Source organism: Ranitomeya imitator, chromosome 5 (assembly GCF_032444005.1).
Source record: "Ranitomeya imitator isolate aRanImi1 chromosome 5, aRanImi1.pri, whole genome shotgun sequence".
In the NCBI taxonomy this organism is placed as follows: domain Eukaryota; kingdom Metazoa; phylum Chordata; class Amphibia; order Anura; family Dendrobatidae; genus Ranitomeya; species Ranitomeya imitator.
The window spans coordinates 106484632-106511678 of NC_091286.1; the positions used below are offsets into that span (position 1 = coordinate 106484632).

The 27047-nt window shown below is 45.5% G+C and overlaps 1 protein-coding gene across 3 annotated transcripts in view; it reads left to right on the forward strand.

Moving 5' to 3' along the window:
• Positions 1-27047, forward strand: part of MTR (5-methyltetrahydrofolate-homocysteine methyltransferase) — a 121247-nt gene that overhangs the window by 25658 nt on the left and 68542 nt on the right. For 2 of the 3 annotated variants that reach the window (XR_011321919.1, XM_069769010.1), the window contains exons 5-12: positions 206-298; positions 1246-1352; positions 3802-3861; positions 18463-18557; positions 20495-20595; positions 22772-22833; positions 23703-23770; positions 26776-26855. Coding sequence is in view for 2 of the 3 variants with exons in the window: in XM_069769010.1 (XP_069625111.1) it covers positions 206-298; positions 1246-1352; positions 3802-3861; positions 18463-18557; positions 20495-20595; positions 22772-22833; positions 23703-23770; positions 26776-26855 (666 nt within the window). In the remaining variant the exon portion in view is untranslated. Of the gene's footprint in view, positions 1-205; positions 299-1245; positions 1353-3801; positions 3862-18462; positions 18558-20494; positions 20596-22771; positions 22834-23702; positions 23771-26775; positions 26856-27047 lie in introns of those variants that run through there. The other variant, XM_069769011.1, reaches the window with a different exon arrangement.

Here is a 27047-nt window from a genome sequence, read left to right on the forward strand (position 1 = left end):
GCCAAGTTTATTCCACTGGTTAAAGGGGCTGTCCTATGGAAGGATAGGCCAAAAATATATGAACTGTGGTCCTGTGTCCCATAGTTTAATGGAAGGGCGGGTGCTCCTTTCATTGTCTATAGGACTGATAAAGATGATCAATCACTTTATCTATGAAATTAACTAGGGATGATTATGGTAATTGGTTTAGCTTTCTTCATTTCAGGAATAAAGAGGTTTGTGGCTGGGGCTATGGGGCCAACAAATAAGACCCTCTCTGTTTCCCCTTCTGTTGAAAGGCCTGACTACAGAAATATCAGTAAGTTTATGTATTCATATTGTTTGACCTGATTAAATATGATTGTCTTTTATTCACGGTACACTAGTTTGACTTAAAGGGGTATTGTCAAGTTTGGAAGTTGTTTCTTATCTGTATGATAGGAGAAAACTTTCTGACCTCGTTGATCCCCTGCGATCCTGAGAATCGGAGTGCTGAAGAGCCCCGTGTGATTGGAGTGGAGGTCAGTCATGTGCACTGTCGCTTAGGCTAGGTTCACATTGCGTTAGGGCAATCCGTTAAGCGCATAGCGCTAGCGGATTGCACTAACGCAATGTTTCTTTTTGGTCCGCGTTCGCCGGACCCGCTAGCGCAGCGTCCGAGGTACGTCACAAAAGAACGGCACATCGCTAGCACGTGCCGAAAATGGCACGCGCTAGCGATGCGCTACAGGCAGAAATAACATTACTGTCAATGGATGCGCTAACGGACCCGTTGCACGGCGTTAATTGCGACATTTTCGCTGTCCGTTAGCGTTAACCCATTAACGCAATGTGAACCTAGCCTTAGACAGCCAAGTGCAGTTCTCGGCTGGTCTTCAGCACTCCCATAAGAATTCATGGAGGGACATTGCATATGATTGAACTCTGCTCCAGTCACATGGGCCCTGATTCTCTAGTTTGGTGGGGTCCTAGTGGGTAAACTTCCAGTAATTGGGAAGTTTTCGATTATTCCATGGACAGAGGATAACTTTCAAGCTTGCAAATACTCCCACACCTATTATTCAGTGGTCTTCCTAGCACTGCTTAGTGTTACTTTTTCATCGATCACAAATTTACAGAACCAAGTGTAAACTGTAAGTGGCGTATAAAGTCTTACCCATGGTGTAATTTTCTTATGCCCTAGAGTCCATGTAAGTGGCCTCTTATTTTATTGGTCTTTTCCCCACCATATGGCTAATGTACGCCATACTTCCTTTTGTTTTCCAGCTTTTGACGAACTTGTGGAGGCTTATGCAGAACAGGCAAAAGGTCTTTTGGACGGTGGGGTTGACATTTTATTAGTGGAAACTATTTTTGATACGGCTAATGCCAAGGTAAGTGTGAAGCACGTACGTAACTGACCATTGGGGGAGATGTGTTGTCAGAGATTTCTTGTGCTTTGGAAGGGGTTGTCACGTTTTAGAAACACATGTCCGTTTTTTTTTATCAGATATCGCACTGCACCTGTCCTTTGGTTGTATTTTTATTTGCAGCCTATCTCCATCGCAGTAAATTGCTCACAACCTGTGGACAGATGTATGCCAGGTTTTGGAAGGAAGCCACATGTTTTTTAATTGATGGTTGCGCGTGTGTGCCACTCCTGGTTTTGCCTAAATAGCGGAATCTGAAATGAATCATTTATAGAAATTAGAAAAAATTTTACAAAATAAAATTACTGTGTGCATCCTAATCCTCTAAATCATTACAGACTGGTTTTTGCTTTGTTTTTTCCTATGGAGCAGATAAGCCATGTGGATGTTTGAACCTGTGAACTAACCTTTCACCGAGTACATGATGATGATGCAACGTGTCCAATGTGCACGAGATGCCATACTGTGTATGTCCCGTATACCTCATCTGCTTCTATCTCGGGCAGTGGGTGAAATGGCCATGTGGACAGAAGAACGATAATGCTGTTATATCATGCATTAGCATTTTTGTATTCTGAAATAGGTTGTTCCATGCAGATTTAAAATCTCCAGTAAATGACACTGAAATCTAAAATAACTCCTAAATTTTCAGCTTTTGGGTTGCTCCCCCTTTTTTATTTTGTCTATTGCATCTAAAATAAACTGCTTATGTTTCGATCCTGCAATCACACTCCCTTCCATGTGTTTTTATAAGCACTTATTACAAAGTTGGTTCATTTTTCATTTTACCTACATTGGGTCTATAAAAGGAAAAATGGTTTCCAAAGTTTAACCCCTTTCCGAAATCGGGCGTAATATTTGATGTGGGCTCCGGCGCTGAACCCACGTCTTTTCCGGCACATGTCAACTGTTTTGTGCCTCTTATCAGCCGTGGGCGGAATCGCGATCCACCGAAGCTGTTAACTAGTTAAATGCTGCTGTCAAACCGACAGCTGCATTTAACACGTGCTTCCGGCAAGTGCGCCGGAAATCCCACCCATCGGCGCCCTTGTCACATGACCGCATGTCGCTGATGGGTTGGCAAGACAACCAGAGGTCTCCAGCAGACCCCTATGGTTGTCACTGCCGGATTGCTATGAGCGCCACCCGGTGGTCAGTTCTCATATTAAGCCAGCAATTCTGCTACATACAGGCGATCTGATCATTGCCTCTATGTAGCAAAGGCGATCTTGTTACGGCAGATTCTAGTCTCTCATGGAGGCTATTGAAGCATGCCAAAAAAAAAAATATATATATATAAGTTCAAATTACCCCTCTTTTGCCCCATTCAAAATAAAACAATTTAAAAAAAAATCAAACCTACACATATTCGGTATCGCAGCATTCAGAATCACCCGATCTATTAATATAAAAAAAATTAACCCGATCTGTAAACGATGTAATGAGAAAAAAAGTCAAAATGCCAAAATTACATTTTTTTGGTCGCCGCAACATTGCATAAAAATGCAATAACGGGCGATCAAAAGAATGTATCTGCACCAAAATTGTATCATTAAAAACGTCAGCTCGGCACGCAATAAATAAGCCCTCTCCCAACCTGAGATTACGAAAAATAGAGACACTACGGATATTGGAAAATGGCGCGTTTTTTTTTTTAAGCAAACTTTGGAATTTTTTTTCACCACTTGGATAAAAAAGAACCTAGAACTGTGAACTCGTAATGACCTGGAGAATCATAATGACAGGTCAGTTTTAGCATTTAGTGAACATGGTAAAAAAACAACTGGGGATTTTACTTTTTTTTGCAGTTTCACCACACTTGGAATCTTTTTCCCATTTTTCAGTACACGATATGTTAAAACCAAAGGAGTCATTCAAAAGTACAACTCGTCCTGCAGTCCAGCGCCTCCTATCTTCATCAGATGTCGTCCTCTTGTCTTCTTGCCACGGCTTCGGCGCAGGCGTACTTTCTGCCCTGTTAAGGGCCGAGCAAAGTACTGCAGTGCGCAGGCGCCGGGAAAGGTCAGAGAGGCCCAGCGCCTGCGCACTGCAGTACTTTGCTCTGCCCTCAACGGGGCAGAAAGTACACCTGAGCCGCCGCAAGAAGACAAGAAGAGGATGTCATCTGATGAAGGTAGGAGGTGCTGCACCCGGACCACGACACCCATCGGACCCGGACCGCCCCTGGGTGAGTATAATATAATCTTTATTTCTCATCTTTTAGGTTACATCGGGGGCTTATCTACAGCATTGCAGAATGCTGTAGATAAGCCCCTGATGCCAGTGGCCGCAGCTCATATACGATTTTGGGGGTGACAGACTCCCTTTAAGATCTATCCATTAGTTAACGTGCTGAAATTACTACAGACTGACATAGCGTGCCTGAACATGATTATACATGTTATTTCTACAGGCTGCTCTGTTTGCTATCCAGAAATTGTTTGAAGAGGACTACAAGCCTAGACCTATATTTGTGAGTATTACAGCCAGGATTGCATCACATTCTCAGACATATCTGATATATAGACTGTATACAGTGGCATGTAAAAGGGCACCCCTGGTCAAAATTACCGTTAAAAATTAAGCAAGTTGAAGATGCAATCCTCTCTAAAAGGCCTAAAGTTAAAGATGACACATTTCCTTAGTGTGTGTGTGTATAGCAGTGGTCCCCAACTCCAGGCCTCGAGGGCCGCCAACAGTGCAGGTTTTCAGGATTTCCTTAGCATTGCACAGGGGTTGGAATCATCACCTGTGCAGATGATCACATTACCACCGATGCAATACTAAAGAAATCCTGAAAACCTGCACTGTTGGCGGCCCTCGAGGCCTGGAGTTGGGGACCCCTGGTGTATATAGTACAGACCAAAAGTTTGGACACACCTTCTCATTTAAAGATTTTTCTTTAATGGAGGTGTGGGGGTGCTTTGCTGGTGACACTGTTGGGGATTTATTAAAAATTGAAGGCATACTGAACCAGCATGGCTACCACAGCATCTTGCAGCGGCATGCTATTCCATCTGGTTTGCCTTTAGTTGGACCATCATTTATTTTTCAACAGGACAATGACCCCAAACACACCTCCAGGCTGTGGAAGGGCTATTTGACCAAGAAGGAGAGTGATGGGGTGCTACGCCAGATGACCTGGCCTCAATAGTCACAAGACCTGAACCCAATCGAGATGGTTTGGGGTGAGTTGGACCGCAGAGTGAAGGCAAAAGGGCCAACAAGTGCTAAGCATGTCTGGGAACTCATTCAAGATTGTTGGAAGACCATTCCCGGTGACTACCTCTTGAAGCTCATCAAGAGAATGCCAAGAGTGTGCAAAGCAGTCATCAAAGCAAAAGGTGGCTACATTGAAGAATCTAGAATATAAGACATAATTTCAGATGTTTCACACTTTTTTGTTAAGTATATAATTCAACATGTGTTAATTCATAGTTTTGATGCCTTCAGTGTGAATGTACAATTTTCAAAGTCATGAAAATACAGAAAAATCTTTAAATGAGAAGGTGTGTCCAAACTTTTGGTCTGTACTATATCTACTATATAATTGTCTAAGGGTCACTTCGTCTTTCTGTCTGTCACGGATATTCATTGGTCGCGTCCTCTGTCTGTCTGTCATGGAATACAAGTTGCTGATTGGTCGTGGCAAAACGCCCACGACCATTGCCATGATCAATCAGCGACGGGTGCAGTCTGGCGGCAACATGGCCGCTCCATCCTCCTCGCAGTCAGTGCCCGCTTCGTACTCCCCTCCAGTCAAGCGCTCACACAGGGTTAATGGCAGCGCTAATGGACCGCGTTATGCCACGGTGTAACGCACTCCATTAACGCTGCTATTAACCCTGTGTGACCAACTTTTTTACTATTGATGGTGCCTATGCAGCCTCAATAGTAAAAAGATCTAATGTTAAAAATAATAAAAAAAAAAAATCATCATATACTTACATTCCGGCGCCTTTCCCGCTCCTCGCGACGCTCCGGTGACCAGTCCATGCAAGCAGCAGGTTCCGGTGGCAAAGATGGTATGCGACAAGGACCTGCCATGACGTCACGGTCATGTGACCGCGACGTCATCACAGGTCCTGCGCCCATACCAACCCTGGGACCGGAAGCTGCCGGGTGCACCACAGGCAGGGCCAGGACTTCAGCGGAGGGTGAGTATATGTTTATTTTTTTTAAGTCTGTATACTACATGGCTCTGTCGCTGGGCAATATACTACGTGGCTGGGCAATATACTATGTGGACATGCATATTCTAGAATACCCGATGCGTTAGAATGTTAGAATTGGCCACCACCTAGTGTGTGTGTGTGTGTATGTATGTGTGTGTGTGTATGTATGTGTGTGTATATGTATATATATATATATATATATATATATATATATATATATATATACATACATACATACATACATACATACATACATACATACATACATACATACATACATACATACATACATACGTGTGTGTATATGTACCCACACGTATATGTATGTATATTTTTTACGTTTAGACATTCAAGTTGTCCTTTACTCGGTTCAAAATATATATAAGAAATGGCAGTTAACAGGAATAGTGGAGATTAAGATAAGGTCTGTGAGACCAAGCAAAATTTCAGTGAGAGCTGCTTGTAGGATTGCTAGAGAGGCAAATCAGAACCTTCTGAATGATTTGACAGACTCTGGAGTTGTGGACTGATCAGAGACACCTGCACAAATATTGCCTTCATGGAAGAGTCATCAGAAGAAAATGTATCCTGCGTCATCACCATAAAATTCAGCGTCCAAAGTATGCAAAAGAACATCTAAAAAAGCCTAAACAAGCTCCATGAAGAAGCGACATAAGCAAAACGTACTTTGGGGAACGGGACAGACACTAGGACGGGACACTAACCATGGGTAAATACCTATAAACATACATTTATGCTCACTGTATTATTCATAGTAGTGCGCTCTAATTGAGATTGAACTTACTCTATTTAAAGACACATGCATGTTTTATGTCTAATCAGTAGAGCTCTGTATATTGATTAATGAGGTAACCCATTTACACCCTACATAATTTGTTGCTTTCAAGCACTTTATATGTTTCTGGGCATGCCTTATTTTGCTCTGTCCTGACTTTGTTCCCCCTTGTTTTACACTACTTTCACACTGGCATTTTTTTCAATACGTCGCAATGCGTAGTTTATGGGAAAAAACGCATCCTGCAAAGTTGTTTGCAGGATGCGTTTTTGCCCCATAGACTAACATTAGCGATGCATTGCGATACGTCGCAACCGTCGTGCGACGGTTGTGCCGTGTTGTGGCGGACCGCCGGGAGCAAAAAATGTTACATGTAACGTTTTTTGCTGCCGACGGTCCGCCATTTCCGATCGCGCATGCGTGGCCGGAACTCCGCCCCCACCTCCCCGCACCTCACAATGGGGCAGCGGATGCGCTGGAAAAATGCATCCGCTGCCCCCGTTGTGCTGCGCATTCACTGCTAGTGTCGGCCCACGCACTGCGACGAGCCGAGTCCGATGCTAGTGTGAAAGTAGCCTTACCTGGGGATCACACTGCTATAAGACATATTTGTATCCATCATATATGTTGATTAACTCTATGTGATTTTGTTGTCAATAAAATTTTGTGTTTAATTTTCAATGGCATAAATTGACTCTCTCCTCATGACACTAATCATTATGAGTCGCCAATTTATGGATACATTTAATATAAGGAACTGGTATCCTTTTTTTTTATAATCTATACAAGCCCGATGTATTTTGGAAACAAGTCCTGTGGATCAATTAGGTTACAATAGAACTCTTTGGCCACAATGATGAAAGGTATGTCTGGAGAAAAAAGGGCACAGAGTTCCAGGAAAAAAATGTTGGCAACCATTAAGCATCGGGATGGATCATTCATGCTTTGGACTGTGTTGCAAACAATGGCACAGGGAACATTTCACAGGTAGAGGGAAGAATGGATTCAACGTAATTTGAACAAATTTTTGATGCAAACATAGCACCATCTGTAAAAAGGTCACGTTGAAAGTAGGATGGCTTCTATAAATGGATAATGATTAGTGATGAGCGAGTATACTCGTTGCTTGGATGGTCTCCGAGTATTTGTTAGGGCTCAGAGATTTAGTTTTTGTCGACGCAGCTGCATGATTTACTGCTGCTAGACAGGCTGAATACATGTGAGGAATGCTTGTTTGTGAATTCCCACATGTATTCCAGTTGTCCAGCAGCCGTAAATCATGCAGATGAGGCGACGAAAACTAAATCTCCGGGCACGCCAAAATACTCGGAGATCACCCGAGCATGGTCGGGGAGACCCGAGCAACAATGCTATTATCTAATCACTAATAATGATCCTAAACACATCAAATTCCTCAAAAAGGTGCCAACTGAAGATTTTACAATGGCCCTCACAACCTACTGACCTGAGCATCATTGAAAATCTGTGGCCAGACCTCAGAATAGCAGTGCATGCAAGACGACTCAGGAATCTCATAGAACTGGAAACATTTTCCAAGGCAAAATGGATGAAAATCCCTCAAACAAGAATTGAAATACTCTTGTCTGTCTACAAAAAATGTTTACAAGCTGTGATACTTGCAAAGGAAGGTACTACTAGGTAATAACCATGCAGGCTGCCCAAACTTTCGCATTGGCCCATTTTCCTTTTTGTCTATTTTTTTTTTTTTTTGCCTAAAATTTTTTAAATTTTTTTTTATCCCTTTTAGTGATCATTTCATCTTCAACTTGCTTACCTGTTCGCAATAACAGTAATTTTGACCAGGGTTGCCCAAACTTTTACATGTCACTGTAAATCTAAGTGCACATCATAGAACTGTCATCATTCTATACATAATGCAGTAACTTGTGCATTAAAATTTCTCGTTCGCCCATGACGGCACTGCGGAGAGGGGATCCGCCCATCAGGGACAGGATACCTACTGATAAAAGGGCGATACCTCTTTCCCATATCAGTTGGTTTCCTGTCCCTGATGGGAAACCTACAGTCGGCGTACAAGGAACATACCTGAGGATCGTCGTGGGATGCCGGACCTGGCCAGACCGATCCTGGCAGCAGGGGGTTCACTGCCTCAGTTGGTGCAGTATCCTGAGGCGCCACCGCTGAGGTCAGTGGGCTTTTAGGGTGTGCGGGGAGAGGCAGCAGAGAAGAGCATCGCTGCATGCTGCCTCTCCCAGAATCTGCTCCAGCCCAGGTACAAGCTGGGGCTGAGACCAGGGGATGCCAGGCCCGGCTAGACCAATCCAGCAGCGGTCCCCTGCTGTGGCCGATGCGGTATGCTGAGACGCCACCACTGAGATCAGTGGGCCTTAAGGGTGTGTGGGGAGAGGCAGCCTCTCCCAGAATCTTCTTCAGCCCGGGTACAAGCAGCTAACGAGGGGCTGGGACTGGCGGATGCGCTCCCGACACTTCCGGGAGTGGATGCGCGCGGCGTGGGCGCACCCCTATGACGCAAATGGCGGCAGTTCATGACTGGGTAATCCCGTCAGGGTGCACACGTGGCTCGCCCCTAGGACACGGCGGCGCCTCAGTACATGACTGGGTAATCCAGTCGGGGCATGTGTGCGCCTCACCACCGGGTGAGGCGGCTATGGAGGGCATTACAAAAATAAATAAAAAAAAAAGAGCAAGGATCATAAATTTTGATAAAATTACAAATTTTATATATATTGGCAGTCAACAGTACAATATATAATCATGGATTATAATAGTATTATGGGGCATGATATCTAGGGAAACCACAGGCAGCTAATGCATAGCTATCAAATGGGAGCTCATGATATGCTTGTGTTCATATATCAATATAATAATTATGCTGCATCCAATCATGTTATAAATATGCTGAAAAAAACAGCAACAAAAACTAATATAATGTATAGGCACTAGGAAAATGGTCCTTTTGCTTATAGATAGTTTTGCTCTAATACGGGATCATAAATGAATGCTAGAAAAAAGCGCCAATATCGTATATCAATAGAATAATGTACCTGTGGTCCTGATAAGAGGAATTGGCACTGCCAGAAAGAAAACACCTGGAGGGTGCGCAGGCGTCTTAGACGGTGCATTAGATACAGGGGCCAGAAGCATGTTTAAACACAAGAAGCACTAAGGACACTGCTTCTAATAAGGGCTCTGGCAGGCTTTCCCTTAGCCATGATCGATCATCATTTGGAAATGCAGACTGCAGGGACGGTCACCACAGCAGCAGCAACGTCTGTCACAGCAGAAAGAAAAACGAGCAGATCAAGGGGACCCTTCCCTTCACCCGGAGCATGGTAGCAATGGGAGTGGGCATGTGGGCAGATCATCCCAGCGCAGCAAGAACTCAAGTGTGGCGTTGAGCACAAGTGAGAACCCATCTATAAGAGTGGTTCCTCCTTCTAACTCGGTACCCCTTCTTCCATCACAATGGTAAGTGATCTATGTGAATGTCCAACTTACAATTTGGGCCCCGTGTTCTTTTCTCCCTTTAAGGAAGGGAAAGTACGGGCAAGACTAAGCACAGGACCTGTGCGTTCTGCACGGAAGTGTTACCCACTACGTGGCAAAAAAGGCTCTGCAACTCCTGCATAGAGCAGACGATCTGTGAAGAGACCCCGAGATTTACCTCAGTTCTTAGATCTCTAATAAAATCGCAGGTAGGAAATGCCCCTGAGGCCGGGTCTAGTAGTGCAGAGAGTGGAGAAGGGACTCTGATCTATCCAGTTCATCATTGGGGGTAGGAGTGGTCGCAGCTCTTTTCTCTTAGAGGGGACCGATAGCCTTGTTTAGGTGGTCAGGGCCACCAGGGGTCCAGTAGACCCTTGCCAAAAAAAAAAAAAAAAAGGAATTTTTCCCCCTATTAAGTGAGAGATTTCAATCCCTAATTTAAAAGGTGGAAGAAACCAGAGGGAAAGAGCGGTCTACCCCCAAAAAAGGAAATATCCATTTGGGTTTCCTTTCCCTTCGAGGACATGGGGGTGTTAAAGGACCCCATGGACAAAAAAGCAGATGCGTTCCTGAAGGGTTCATGGGAGGCTGCCAGGGGGGAGGACCTTCACGGCCATGTCTCTGATGGTCTGGCTAGACCAGCTGGATTCACAGCTAATGGAGAAAACCTCTAGGGACACTATATTAGACTCCATTCCTCTAATGAAAGGAGCTGCTGCCTTTTTGGCAGACGCATCAGCGGACTCGGTCAGGCTAGCTGCCAGATCTGCAGTCTTCTCCAATGCATCTCGGCGAGCCCAATGGCTTAAGTGTTGGGCAGGAGATCTCCAGACACAATCAAGACTTTGCTCCATCCCCTGCGAGGGAGAGTTCTTGGTTGGCCCCACGCCTGATGGTATTCTGGTTATCCCAATGAGCGTTTTCACTGGGGGGGGGGGGGGGGGGGCTTGGTGGTGGGAAGGGGAGTTGTCTCTTTTTCCAGGCCTGGGAAGAATATCAACAGTGCATGGATATAGGACCTGATAAAATCAGTTCTAATAATAATAATAATCTTTATTTTTATATAGTGCTAATATATTCCGCAGTGCTTTACAGTATGCACACATCATCACTGTCCCCAATGGGGTTCACAATCTAAATTCCCTGTTAGTATGTCTTTGGAATGTGGGAGGAGACCGGAGTGCCCGGAGGAAACCCACGCAAACACGGAGAGAACATGCAAACTCTTTGCAGATGTTGTCCTTGGTGGAGCTTGAACCCAGGACTCCAGCGCTGCAAGGCTGCAGTGCTATCCACTGAGCCACCGTGCTGCCCTATAAATCTTCATTTCTCCTACGCCTCATTGGGGGACACAGGACCATGGGTGTTATGCTGCTGCCACTAGGAGGGCACTAAGTTTACACAGAAAGATTAACTCCTCCTCTGCGGTATACACCCCTTCACTGGCCAGTATTCATCCAGTTCTTGCTGTTTCAGACCCCAACTTTCTTATTTTAATTTTTCTGTAAATTTTAATTTTTTAATTACGGAGTGAAGGGGTAATAGATTCCTTTTCTAGGGTCCGCTCTCCCCCGAACCACCAACAGGCAAGCACGCGGAGTATACCTCTCCTGCGACGTCTGGGGCACGCCTTATCTTCTGCGAGCACAGAGAGTTCCTGGCTCTCATGTTCCTCTCCGGGGCCTGACAGCTGAACAAAGGCCCACACCTGATGGCGTCTCTGCAGCCGCACGACCGACGAAAACCCCCTGAGGTGAAGATGGATGAAGGGTCCTCTCCATCCCCCCCCATCAGGGAGCATGGATTGAGCGCACCCTCACAGTGACAGGAGGCCTGCTGCACTGTGAGTATGTACCTTCCTCGTGCTTCCCTGCGTCGGAAGGTGCGGTACTGGGCCCTGGGGAGAGGCGCCGTCGGCCGGGTGCCAGCGGTGGTCAGCAGCGACCCGTCGCGGCCGTCGGCGCGCATCGCCGGCAGGCCCCAGAAATTTAGTCCCTGGCTTTTCAACCAGACTAGGCCTGGGTGAACATAACTCGGCCCACTCCCGAAACTCCGCCCCCTATCTCGGCGCTTCTCGTCTGGGACGAGAGGCGCCCTGCAAGTCTCGGGGGCCATATTGCTTCTCATCTTCTGCGGGGAAATCAGACATCACGCTGACTGACGGCTCCGAAAGCTACGGTACCGCCGAACAGCCATCCTATTCCTCCCCGGGGACACAGGCACAGGACCGTGGGTAAGCTGTACCAGGAGAGCTTAACCCCTTCCCTGCACTAGAGCGCATACCCTGCCTATCTTGCCCTTATCTCTAAAGACACACTATGTCTCAACCTAAAGAGGACAAGAGTTAACAAAAAGCAGTGTTTTTCACTTCCTGTGCCACTTGCAATACTGCCCTGCTCTGAGCTCACAATACCCACAAAATAATTTTGTGCGGATTGTGACCCGGCTTGTGTGCAACCTCCTCCCGCCAACTCCGCCGACCCCGCGGAGCCTAGTCCCCCTGAGTGGGCCGCTTCTCTGTCACGATCTATGGTTTCTCTGGCCAAGGCAATAGACTCCCTCCGGGATCCCTCTTTAAGTCAGACCGTGGAGGACTCTGGCGACGGTACGAATCCGTCCACCAGCAGGGAACGTACTCCGTCACGAAGGGCTTGGGGCTCCAGAAAACAGACCCATATCGCGTCCCCTGATTGAGGTTGTGCTTCCTTTCAGCATCTGCGAGCTCAGTTTCTCGTTCCCCTTCTCCGGAGAACTTAAATGACTGAATACGAGTCCGAGGCTTCTTTCATCCAGGATTCCTCGACTTCCCAAGAGATGCTCGATTCTCTCATTGAGGCGGTCAACAAGACCCTGAAGGTAGACGAGGAATCCGTATCCACTCCGGAACATGTGTCTTTTAAAAAGACTAAACGTGTCCAAAAAGTGTTCGTCACTCATCCAAAATTTAAGGAAATTGTACAGAAACACAGGGACCGGCCTGATAAACGCTTCACGGGTCAAAAGCCTATTGAAGCCAAATACCCTTTTGCTCAGGGACTAATGAAGGATTGGCTACAGTCTCCTTCAGCGGATCCTGCCGTATCGCATTTCACCTCCAAAACGCTCCTATCTTGGTCTGACGGTTCTTCGGTCAAAAACCCCACTGACGGTCAAATTGACTACCTGGCTCGCTCTGTCTTCGAGGCCACAGGAGCGTCTCTATTTCCATCCTTCGTCGCTTCTTGGGTGGCTAAGGCTATGGTCACTTGGGCTGAGGTGCTTACAGCAACCACCCGTGACAGTAATCTCCCGCCAGAGGCGATCAACCTGGCTAACCAGATAGCCCAAGCCGGGGACTTCATGGTTAACGTCTCAATGGAAGCGGCCAATTGTGCTGCACAGGCATCCGCAAATGCAATTTCCATCAGAAGAGCCCTGTGGCTCAGAGATTGGCGAGCAGATTCTGCTTCCAAAAAATCATTGACATCTCTGCCCTACCAAGCAGATCGCTTATTCGGAGAAAAATTGGACCAAATAATTTCTGACGCTACTGGAGGGAAAAGTAAATTTCTCCCCCAACAAAAGCCTACCTGGCCGTTTCGGTATCAGCAACAACCTCGATTCCGGCCTTTTCGCAACAATCCCAATTGGTCATCTGCATCTTTCTCTCCCGGATCAGGACGAGTTTCGCGCAGAGACAGAGGTTCCCAGGTCTCATACAGACCTAACTGTAACTGGAAACCCAGACCGAGGTCATCTGGATCTAAGGGAACCAGATCCCTTAGATCCTCCACTCAATGACTCGTCGCAACATCCGGAGGACATCGACTAAGTGGGCTCTCGGTCGTCCACGACAAGTGGGTCAGAGAACTGGTGTCCTCCGGATATGCATTATGCACAGTGCGGGGCGGGGATTCCAAAGGTGGCTGGCCGCAATGCCCGCGCAGGCGCAGTCTGCAAGCCTGGCTGGGATGTCAGACGGCCAGAGCTTACTGCGTCTGCGCAGCACAGCAGTACACTGCGCAGGCGCCGGTTTTGAAACGTACACAGCGCTGAGGGGGTGGCGCCAAAAGCGCAGGAAGATTGGAGTGACGGCAGAGGAGCGGTTAGAGCTGGGGAGTGAGGACCCGCCTCCCTGGCTAGAGACAGGAATTGTGGCTAAGTATAAAAACGCTTTATTTGGGGTATACTTGAACCTAAAACTAAAAGAGCCACCTTGTTAGAATGCAGCATTACTGCTGCACAAGGTGGCTCTTTTAGTTTATAACGGCTGGAGGGGGGTGACAGTGGCCCTTTAATTTGGTCCTTGGAGCTCTTCAGGAGGCCCCCTTCGAACCACTCCAGGACGTCTCTCTGACCTTCCTTTCCTTGAAGGTAGCTTTTCTAGTGGCTATTATGTCAATCAGGCGTGTCTCGGAGTTGGTGGATCTTTCCTGCCGACCCCTGTTTCTGATCTTTCACCAAGATAAGGCAGTCTTAAGGACTTATTCTTTTCTACCCAAAGTCGTTTCCTCCTTCCACCTCAATGAGGAGATTATTCTGCCTTCATTCTGTCCGGCACCAGTCCATCGCGTTGAGAAAGCTCTGCACACTCTCGATGTGGTTAGGGCCCTTCGACGGTATATCTCACGGACGGCTCCCTTCCGCAAGTCGGATGTCTTATTCGTACTTTCAGAGGGACAAAGGAAGGGCTCTCCTGCTTCCAAGGCTACTCTAGCCAAATGGATTCGATTGGCTATTCAGGAATCCTATCGTGTCAAGGGTGTTCCTATCCCAGCAGGGATTAAGGCCCATTCTACTCGGTTGGTGGGTGCCTCTTGGGCCATTCGGCACCATGCGTCAGCACAACAGGTCTGGAAAGCTGCGACCTGGTCCAGCTTGCATGCTTTTACAAAACACTACCACATTCTTTCTCTATCCTCTGCAGACGCTGCCCTTGGCAGGCGCATTCTGCAGTCGGCAGTACCTGAGCTGTAAGCCAGTGGTACATGGGGTAATAACAGCTATGTTGCTCCCCACCCAGGGACTGCTTTAGGATGTCACATGGTCCTGTGTCCCCCAATGAGGCGTAGGAGAAATAAGGTTTTTTGTGTACTCACCGTAAACTCCTTTTCTCCGACCCAATCATTAGGGGACACAGCACTCACCCTGTTAGCCTATTGGCTTGTTGTTACTTCTTTGGTTCTGACATAGTTTTATTGTCTTTTGTTTAATACTCCTACTGCTTTACCGAACTGGAGGAACACTGGCCAGTGAAGGAGTGTATACTGCAGATGAGTTAACCTTTCTGTGTTAACTTAGTGTCCTTCTAGTGGCAGCAGCATAACACCCATGGTCCTGTGTCCCTCAATGATTGGCTCAGAGAAAAGGATTTTACGGTGAGTACACAAAAATCCCTATTTCCTCTCTCCTCACCATCTAGATTTAAGGGAACTGAACAATCTACTGAAAGTTCAAATCTTCAGGATGGAAACAATAAAGGCATCAGTAAAAAGGCTGTTTCAATTCTGTTTCATGACTGTTTTGGACGCATACTATCACGTCCCCATCCAAAAAGACCATCGGAAATTCCTCAGAGTGATAGTCCCAATAAATGGGGTGATAAAACACGATCAGTTCTTAGCCCTCCCATTCGGTTTAGCCATAGCTCCAAGGGTGTGCACCAAGGTAGTGGTGGTGATGATGGCACATTTGAGGAAACAAGATACCATAATTGTCCTTTACCTAGACAATTTTCTGACATTAGACCCCGGTGTGGCAAGAACCAATTAGAAAAAGTCATGGCTTCCTTGCCCAGCTTAGGCTAGCTTTTGAATGTAGGGAATTCCAAAACTGGCGAGCCAAGTACAGGAATACTGGGGTATCATTGTAGATTCAAACAGGAGTGTCGCCTTCTGTCGGAAAAAGTACAGAAAATCGTAGGCTTGGTATCTCAAACAAGGGACCTCCCCTCTGCAGCTTTGCGGGAAGCAATGTCCCTCCTAGGCTCCAGGACATCCTGTATTCTAGTTTTTCATTGGGCTCAGGTACACACCAGAGAGTTGCAGTGTGAAAATTTGTCAGCCGAAAGCTCTCTAAAAGAGAATTTAGAAGGGCAGTTAACCGTGTCATCAAAAACTGTACTCTTGCCAGAATAGTGGATGAGGATAAGTAACTTAACCCGAGACATTCCATGGATTACTCCGTTCTCTCAGTTCCTAACCAGACACGCAAGCCCCAGGGGTTGGATGATGGGGGTGGAAAGGGGGGGGTGGGGGTGGCTCACCTGAACAACCAGATAGCTCAAAGGGTTTGGACAGAGGACTTAAGATCAGTATTCTAAAACATGAAGGTTAAGATCAGTATTCTCAAACATGAAGGAACTATTGGCAGTGAAGTTTGCCCTCCTAGATTTCTTGAACACTCTTCAGGGTCACCATGTAAGAGTATTCTCGGATGACCGAGTTGTGGTAGCTTACTTAAATCACCAGGGACCCAGCTGAGACAGAGCGAGGGGAACTGAATCAGGCGGTGTTCGATCAGATTGCAGAAGGTGGGGTCATCCACCCATAGATCTATTCGCCAACAGTGAGAACAAGAAGGTAGACGCATTCTGCTCAATAGACCCCAAAGGAAACCCCATTGCATTGGATGCCTTCATGATCCCAGGGACCACCTTCTAGTGTATGCTTTTCCCCCAATTTCCCTGATTCCGGCGGTTCTGAAGGAAATTCGGGAAGACAGGGCAAAAATGATCTTAATAGCCCCTTCTGAGCCTGGAATTTGTGAGGGCTCCTCTGAGTAATAGGAGGCTTTCACCAAATTTAATCTCTACATTGCTACAAAGTAGGAAACCTGTAACCACTAATCTGTATAGGAAAATCTGGAGGAAGTTCATTTCAGGCTCCAAAATTTAGAAGGGTGGTTCCACTAACAACCTTTTCAGAGTTTCAGCAGAGGGGTTGGAACAGGGGTTAGCTACAAGGACTTTCAAAGTTCAAGTCGCGGCTTTAGGGGCCCCGTACAATCACAAACAAGCTAGCAATCGGTGGATATCCAGGTTCATCAAAACATCGGCCAGGTCTAGGCCCGTTCCTTTCTCGGAATACTGCTTCTGGGGATTTAAACTTGGTCCTTACAAAGCCCTAACCAAACCTCCTTTCGAACCCCTGACAGAACCTTCGCTGAGAATCCTGTCCTTTAAAACGTCACTTCTAGTAGCTCTCGTATGGGTAGGGTCAGGGACATTCAGGCATGGTAGGCCATCACCCCCTTTCACACAAATCTCAGTGGAGGGGGTTATACTTAAGAGTGACCCGGCCTACCTACCGAAAGTGGTGTCGCGTTTCCATAGATCTCAGGAAATCTCCCTTCTTTCTGTCCCAATCCCAAAAATAGGGAAGGAAAAGTATTACATACACTAGATGTCAGAAGGTGCCTAATCCAATACCTAGCGGCCATACGAGAGTGTAGGAAGGATAGGTCTCTATTTCTGTGCTTTTAGGGTCCTCGAAGGGGGCAAAAAGCTTCTAAGGGCAAGCTGGCAAGATGGATAAGGACGCCATCACCCGGTCATACTCCTCGCGTGGGGCGGTCATCCGAGAGAAAATAAAGGCTCACTCAACAAGAGCAATAACGACTTCCTGGGCAGAAAGAGCTGGCGCCTCGATAGAACAGATATGTAGAGCCACTACTTGGTCTTCCTCCTCTACATTCTTTAACCATTATCGGCTGGACCTAGCCTCCTCTTCAGATCTTACCTTTGGGAGAAGGGTTCGGGAAGCGGTGGTCATCCCCCAATGTACAAATCTCTGCAATTCTCTCCGTGGTGCCGTAATGGGTGAAGGAGAAAAATGTAGTTACTTACCGATAACGGTATCTCTCTGAGCCCATGATGGCACCCGTACATTCCCTACCTTCACGTGTGGGTGTGCACACTTAGTTTAGTTGATATTATTTTTGATGTTGCCACACGGTGTCTCCATTAAGCTTCATAGTAATGATAAATATTTTTTGTTATGTTATTAAAGTTCCTCTAGTGCTCTGTAAACAACTGATGTGGGAGAGAGGTACCACCCTTTTTATCTTTAGGTTTCCTGTCCCCGATGGGTGGATCCCCTCTCCGTAGTGCCGTCATAGGCTCGGAGAAACAACATTATCGGTAAGTAACTACATTTTTCCAGTTGCTGAGAAAGCGATAAACTATATTCACCTCTTCTTTTGTCCGCTGATTTTCCGTCAGCTGCTGCCAGTTTTGGTTAAAAGCATGCCACTGCTGCAGTCAATTAGTCCGTACTGCCCAGGAGTATGCCCGTTGTCTGCGCTAGGGGGTTTCATAAGTGTGCAGGTGCAAAGAGTGAGGGGACTTATTATTTACCTCATTGATGTTTTAAAACGGCGATCGGGAATAAGGCTGCACCGCCCCCAAGAGTCGGAAAATCTCCAGGGTTTCAGCTACTGGGAGTTGCTGAGACCCTGGAGAACAAGATAAGGGCCAGATTTTCCGGTCCCCAATCACGTGATCGCTGTTATTCAGTGAATATCTGCGATCTTGGGAAAAAAAAATAAACCTGTGCCCAATGTTAAGATCAAATTAGCTTGGTCAATAAGGGGTTAAAACTTTATGCTTTGTCTTGTTTTTTACCAATCTTTGTAGATTTCAGGGACCATTGTAGATAAAAGTGGACGAACTCTTTCTGGTCAAACGGGAGAAGCCTTTGTAATTAGCGTGTCTCACGCTGAGCCGTTGTGGTGAGAAAACCTTTATTTGTACTTTAATATTTATTACGTTTCGGATCTTACAGGGATTTATTTCTTTTTAAAATTATTTTCTATTAATTACCTTAGAGCAAAATGCATAAAGGAGATGTAAATGTTTTTGCAAAATAAAATAATAATTTTTTTCTGCCAGATTTCTGGCGCAAGTCACATAATGTTCCCTCATGTTTCCAAGAAAGGCTTACAACATCCTAATGATGTTCAGTAGAAGTGAGGTACTATGTGCGCTGGTTAAGCATGTCATCGTACTGCCAATATCAGAGTGAGGTTTGTAACATTGCCTTAATTTTACAGTTGCCAGAAGTCCAGCAGATTTAGATTCCAGTCGACTTGTGGATCACAACCTTACCACATTCATGTTCCAATGTAGTATCAGAAGACTGTGATCTCTGGATATTCATGCAAAGTCATCGTGCAGCCTTAAAGGTACCGTCACACAACGATTTCTTTAACGATATCGTTGCTTTTTGTGACGTAGCAACGATATCGTTAACGAAATCGTTCTGTGTGACAGCGACCAACGATCAGGCCCCTGCTGGGAGGTCGTTGGGAATGATCAGTACCTTTTTTTTTTTTGGTCGCTGATCTCCCACTGTCATCGCTGAATCTGCGTGTGTGACGCCAATCCAGCGATGTGTTGACTGGTAACCAGGGTAAATATCGGGTTACTAAGCGCAGGGCCGCGCTTAGTAACCCGATGTTTACCCTGGTTACCATTGTAAAAGTAAAAAAAAAAAACAGTACATACTTACACTCCGGTGTCTGTCACGTCCCTCGCCTTCAGCTTCCCGCACTGACTGTGAGCGCCGGCTGTAAAGCACAGCGGTGACGTCACCGCTGTGCTCTGCTTTACGGCCGGCCGGCGCTCACAGTCAGTGCGGGAAGCTGACGCCGGGGGACGTGACAGACACCGGAATGTAAGTATGTACTATTTTTTTTTTTTTTTTTACATTTACAATGGTAACCAGGGTAAACATCGGGTTACTAAGCGCGGCCCTGCGCTTAGTAACCCAATGTTTACCCTGGTTACCCGGGGACTTCGGCATCGTTGGTCGCTGGAGAGCTGTCTGTGTGACAGCTCTCCAGCGACCACACAACGACTTACCAACGATCACGGCCAGGTCGTATCGCTGGTCGTGATCATTGGTAAATCGTTAAGTGTAACGGTACCTTAAGGGTCAAATTTAGTGATTGTAGGATGTGTGGCCAAATTGATTCTACTTACCAGTGTTTCTCAGGACCAGTTTAGATGAGTGATTTATGCTGTCACATCCGCAAGTTAATGTGAACTCGCCCTGTATCTTTTGCAGTCTTTGGGACTGTTAATGACAGCATTTGTTGATTTCCAGTGATGGCCATGTCTAGTAGATCCATTGAGTTGATACCACCTCTTACCAAAACACTTATTTAAGGATCCATGCACAGACCCTATACATGACATAGATCTCCCTTGAGACCCTTGTTACTGGACTGCAGGATGTGGTCATTTGGTGCCTCTCTAATTAGCACTTCTAGGGCCGAATAAAGCCGAAAACCTCAGTTCTCATATTCGGAGACATGTGAAGGAGCTTTGTACAGTGGTATTGGGTAATACTGATGTGGGACTTTTTTAGGGTTATATTGGCAGCAAATGTCCTGATGGACCAGTACTACAGCCCCCAAAACTAATGTTCTGAGTAGTAAAGTTGCAAACTTGAAAAAAACTTTTTGCACGATACTACGTTCCTAAAGTGGAATATTGTAACCCACTCCTTATCTGTTTGCAAGCCAATTCAATGCCATGTTTGCACTTTAAAATAAATTGTCTATCTGAAAGAAACAAATGTCATTGATCAGTATTAAACAGATGTAAATAATTGCATTTGAATTAACAATCTTCAGAAACAAGATTTTTTTCTTTCTCTTTTAAGCATTGGCTTGAACTGTGCATTGGGAGCAGTTGAAATGAGACCCTTCATTGAAGCCATCGGGAAATGCACAACATCCCATATTATCTGTTATCCAAATGCAGGTGAGTAGTTTATGCATACATAATTGGTAAATGTGAATTCAATGATAGCATTTTTTATTTGCCCTTAGGCCATGCTTATTTACACTGAGGCCATGTTTGTTTGCCCTCTGGCCATGCTTGTTTGCCCTCTGGCCATGCTTGTTTGCCCCCTGGCCATGCTTGTTTGCCCCCTGGCCATGCTTGTTTGCCCTCTGGCCATGCTTGTTTGCCCACTGGCTATGCTGGTTTGCCCTCTGGCCATGCTTGTTTGCCATCTGGCCATGCTTGTTTGCCCTCTGGCCATGCTTGTTTGCCCTCTGGCCATGCTTGTTTGCCCTCTGGCCATGCTTGTTTGCCCCCTGGCCATGCTTGTTTGCCCTCTGGCCATGCTTGTTTGCCCACTGGCTATGCTGGTTTGCCCTCTGGCCATGCTTGTTTGCCCTCTGGCCATGCTTGCTTGCCCTCTGGCCATGCTTGCTTGCCCTCTGGCCATGCTTGCTTGCCCTCTGGCCATGCTTGCTTGCCCTCTGGCCATGCTTGCTTGCCCTTTTGATGTGGTCTTTGATTAGAACTCAAAACGACATAGACAGACAGGTGTGTTGGCAAGGCTATACACAGCTCAACATTCTGACCACTGTTACATCAACAGCAGAGAAAACAGGGATTCTATCAAAATTGCACCAAGTGGCCCTTAAAGGGAACCTGTCACCCCGTTTTTTCAGATTGAGATATAAATACTGTTAAATAGGGCCTGTGCTGTGCGTTACTATAGTGTATGTAGTGTACCCTGATTCCCCACCTATGCTGAGAAATACATTACCAAAGTCGCCGTTTTCGCCTGTCAATCAGGCTGGTCAGGTCGGGTAGGCGTGTTCACAGCGCTGTTTCTTCCTCAGCTTTACGTTGGTGGCGTAGTGGTGTGCGCATGTTGAAGTGACTAATCCACTGTGGGCACGTGAACAAGCAGCGCGCGATCTGCGCTGTCATCCCTTTCATCGGTGGGGGCGGCCATCTTCCTGGGGCCGCGCGTGCGCAGATAGAGTGCTCTGCTGCATGGGGCTTCAGGAAAATGGCCGCGGGATGCCGCGCGTGCGCAGAAGAGATCGCGGCGGCCATTTTCCCAAAGCCGAGTTTGCATCTCGGCTTTGGGAAAATGGCCGCCGCGATCTCTTCTGCGCACGCGCGGCATCCCGCGGCCATTTTCCTGAAGCCCCGTGCAGCAGAGCACTCTATCTGCGCACGCGCGGCCCCAGGAAGATGGCCGCCCCCACCGATGAAAGGGATGACAGCGCAGATCGCGCGCTGTGTCTTCACGTGCGCGCAGGGAATTCGGAACTTGGACATGCGCACACCACTACGCCACCAACGGAAAGCTGGGGAAGAAAAGAGCGATGTCACCACGCCCACCTGACCAGACCAGCCTGATTGACAGGCGAAAACGGCGACTTTGGTAATGTATTTCTCAGCATAGGTGGGGAATCAGGGTACACTACATACACTATAGTAACGCACAGCGCAGGCCCTATTTAACAGTATTTATAGCTCAATCTGAAAAAACGGGGTGACAGGTTCCCTTTAAGACATTGCTGAAATCAGGCTTTCTTTCCCTGAATTATCCTGCTATCAGATTACACCATAAAAACATACTGACAGATTACATTCATGGAATTTTTCCACTAAATGCATTTTTCTCGTGACCACGGTGATTAAAATATTATCGCTGTGCCCCAAATGTTTAATACATTCCCATCTTCTGTATATTATTTGTTTACATTAAAGACTAACCATCATTTTAATTTTTATTCTATAAATCAATAGTACATGTTAAAATAAGCAACTTTGTAATATATCTTATTAGAGACATCTGCTGCTTTCACTCACAATTCTTAAGTAAAATCAGTGGTCCGTAAAGAGTCTTTCCCGTTACTGAGAAAAGAGATGAAGCAAAGTGATCTCTCTGTGTCGGTAATGGGAACAGCTGTGTTCGCTAAAGACAGAGTTTACAAATGAATTGAGAATTGCGAGAATGAAAGATCACAGCAGCAAGTGAAAGAGGCAGATTTCTCTGATTAGATATGTTACAAAGTTGTGTACTACTGGTGTATGGAAAAAAATTTAAATGACAATTACTGTAAATAGTAAATTAATAGGCTTAAATAAAATATTGATGGGGTTCTTCTTTTTTTCATATTTTTAGGTCTCCCAAACACTTTTGGTGGTTATGATGAAACTCCAGAAGTGACGGCCAAACACATAAAGGTAACCGGCTTTGTAGTTCTCCCCTCATGTGCAACATGTTTCCACATATTGTCATGGAGTAAAAATGTTTTGAAGTGTTAGATTCCTTTGAAATAGTAGAGCTGTCTTTTGTTTCTGTGATTTTTTTTTTTTTTCTTTAAAGGGAACCTGTCGCCCCCAAAATGGAAGGTGAGCTAAGCCCACCAGCATCAGAGGCTTTACAGCATTCTGGAATGCTGTAGATAAGCCTCCGATGTATCCTGAAAGATAAGAAGAAGAGGTTATATTATACTCACCCAGGGGCGGTCCCCGCTGCTTTGTGTGTCGTTGTTCGGGGCCTCCCATCTTCTTACGATGACGTCCTCTTCTTGTCTTCATGCCGCAGCTCCGGCGCAGGCATACTTTATCTATCCTGTTGAGGGCAGAGCAAAGTACTGCAGTGCGCAGGCACCGGGACAGGTCAGAGAGGCCCAGCGCCTGCGCACTGCAGTACTTTGCTCTGCCCTCAACAGGATAGATAAAGTACGCCTGCGCTGGAGCTGCGGCGTGAAGGCAAGAAGAGGACGTCATCTGATGAAGATAAAAGGCGGCGGACCGAACCGCGACACCCATCGGACTGGACTGCAGCGGGGACCGCCCCTGGGTGAGAATAATATAACCTTTATTTCTCATCTTTCAGGATACATCGGGGGCTTAACTACAGCATTCCAGAATGCTGTAGATAAGCCCCTGATGCCGGTGGGCTTAGCTTACCTTCGATTTTGGGGGTGACAGGTTCCCTTTAATATTCAATTATGCCATGAGGGGAAAAAAATAAAGAAAGTGTTTTCACCATTCTTAAATATTTTTCTTCCCATTCACTTAATTTATAATATAAATGTTATTTTCAGGACTTTGCCATGGATGGTTTGGTCAACATTGTTGGTGGCTGCTGTGGAACTACTCCAGCACACATCAGGTAATGTGTATAAACTGAAACCTAAACATTCTGCATTCACATTGCTACTTCAGAGAGGAAATTGACAGAAACTGTAATGCAACCTATTGGGGGTAGCAATACTAAACGTCAATATCGATAAGCGTCGGCGTGATGTACTAACGGACGTTGGAGTTTTTTAGCACAACGTGTGCCGCGGAAGCAGTGTTTCAATGTGTCCGCTGCCCATAGTAAAGTGCCAGGGAGGAGGGAGAGGAGTTACGTCCGGGCATGTGCAGTAAAAAACGCAGGACACAACGTACGAAGAACATGTGTCCATACGTCGCGATGCGTCGGTAATACAAGTCTATGTGAAAAAAAACGCATCCTGCGGGCAGCTTTGCAGTATGCATTTTTTTTCACAGAACGACGCATTGCGACGTGTTCACAAAAACGCAAGTGTGAAAGTAGCCTTAGGGAGCAGTCAGATGGCTGTATAAATCAGACCGCAGTGCACGTACTGACCAGCGGCTCTCCTGACCCGAGCATGACAACTTCATGTATTCCTGTGCAGCTGTATACCAACTGGCCACACTTTACAATTCGAAACATTTTCCCTTAAAACACTTGTTAAATACCTCTCAGACAGTCACATCAGACCTGCTTTGCACAACTGAGGGTCAAAAAACCCAAAACAAAATGCAAATGAAGTGTTTGATTGGCTTTCATCCCAAGTCATGCGCTAAGGTTTGCTGGAGTCGATATTGGCTTTGAGGATTCCTATCCCCAATAGGTGGCACCTGAGTTCCAGTCCTCTACATCTCTGAAGAGGCTATTTGCATATTTAAATTCCCAGACGAGTATTGCATGGCCTGTACGTTTCCATATGCATCTTCACAAATAGAAACATTCCCACTTAAAGGGACTCTGTCACCTGAATTTGGAGGGAACAATCTTCAGCCATAGGGGCGGGGTTTTCGTGTGTTTGATTCACCCTTTCCTTACCCGCTGGCTGCAATATTGGATTGAAGTTCATTCTCTGTCCTCCGTAGTACATGCCTGCACAAGGCAATCTTGCCTTGTGACAGAGTCTCTTTAACTGGTGACAATGGCAAAAACCTTGTCAGACTTGACATCTGTGTGTATATATAGATAAATATATACAGGTGCTTCTCACAAAATTATAATGTCATCAAGAAGTTAATTTATTTCAGTTCTTCAATACAAATTGTGAAACTTATATATTACATATCGTCATTTCAAACAGTGATCTATTTTCAAGTCTTTATTTCTTTTCATGTTGATGATTATGGCTTACAGCCAATGAAACCCAAAAGTCATTATCTCAGTAAATTAGAATACTTTATAACACCAGCTTGAAAAATGATTTTAAAATCCGAAATGTTGGCCTACTGAAATGTATGTTTAGTAAATGCACTCAATACTTGGTCACGGCTCCTTTGCCATCGATGCGGCATGGCTTGGAGGCGATTAGCCTGTGGCACAGCTGAGGTGTTATGGAAGCCCAGGTTGCTTTGATAGCAGCCTTCAGCTTGTCTGCATTGTTGGGTCTGGTGTCTTTCATCTTCTTGACAATATCCCATATATTCTCTATTGGTTTAAGGTCAGGAGAGTTTGCTGGCCTATCAAGCACAGTGATACTGTTGTTATTAAACCAGGTATTGGTACTTTTGTCAGTGTTGACGGGTGCCAAGTCCTGCTGGAGAATGAAATGTCCATCTCCAAAAAGCTAGTCAGCAGAGGGAAGCATGAAGTGCTCTAAAATTTCCTGGTCGACGGCTGTGCTGACTTTGGTCTTGATAAATCACAGTGGACCTACACCAGTATATGACATGGCTCTCCAAACCATCACTGATTGTGGAAACTTCACACTAGACCTCAAGCAGCTTGGATTGTGTGCCTCTCCACTCTTCCTCTAGACTCTCTGGGACCTTGATTTTCCAAATTAAATGCAAAATTTACTTTGATCTGAAAACAATACCTTGGACCACTGAGTAACAGTCCAGTTCTTTTTCTCCTTGGCCCAGGTAAGATGCTTCTGGCCTTGTCTATTGAGCATGAGTGGCTTGACACAAGGAATGCGACACTTGTAGCCCATGTCCTTGATACGTCTGTGTGTGGTGGCTCTGGAAGCAATGACTTCAGCAGCAGTCCACTTCTTGTGAATCTCCCCCAAATTTTTGAATGACCTTTTCATAATCCTTTCAACGCTGCGGTTATCCCGGTTGTTTGTGCACCTTTTTCTACCACACTTTTTCCTTCCACTCAACTTTCCATTAATATGCTTGGATACACTCTGAGAGCAGCTAACGTCTTTAGCAATGACATTTCACGGCTTACCCTCGTTGTGGAGTGTGTCAGTGACTGCCTTCTGGACATCTGTCAAGTTAGCAGTCTTCCCCATGATTGTGGAGCCTACTGAAACAGACGAAGGGACCTTTTTAAACACTTAGGAAGCCTTTGCAGGTGTTTTTTGTTAATTGTTCTAATTTCCTGACATAATGATAATGACTTACAAACACTCTGTTTGTAATGACTCTACATAATGCGTTTCACTTTTTGTATTGAAGAAATGAAATAAATGAACTATTTGATGATATTCAAATTTTGTGAGAAGCACGTGTGTGTATGTATATTATATATATATATTTACATAAATTTATATTTATAATGTATATTTATATTTATAATGTGTGTGTGTGTGTGTGTGTATATATATATATATATATATATATATATAATATATATAATATATATATAAAATCAGTGTGAGCACTTGCTACATGTTATTTTTGTGTGAATTGTGACCTGATGATGTTAGAACTTGACTCACTTTCCAGAGTTTGCACAGCTGATATTTCTGTGTTGTCCACTCAATGAAGCTTGGTCTCAGGGATACGACCTATTTTGTATTCCATTTTAAAGAAACAGTAAGAAAGCTTCTGGGCCCCTGCTATAGATAATCTATTTTTACTTTGAAACTTTATTATATTAATAATGTGCATTTTGTATTCTTGCTTCATCAGGGAAATTGCAGAAGCAGTGAAACACTGCAAACCGAGAGTTCCTCCTTCCGTTGTGTTTGACGGCTACATGCTGCTTTCTGGTATGTACACAATGTACTCACTATTCACAGAACCTGTCTTCTGACATGACGTTTCTATTTACTATGTAGGGAAGCATTAACTGTGGGACTTGAATCGTCCCCAGTGGTTACTGAGTTAGCAGGGCACATAGTGCTGGTTGTATTTTGCTTATTTTTTTCTGTTCATAGTTGTAGAAATGAAAAGCTGCATAG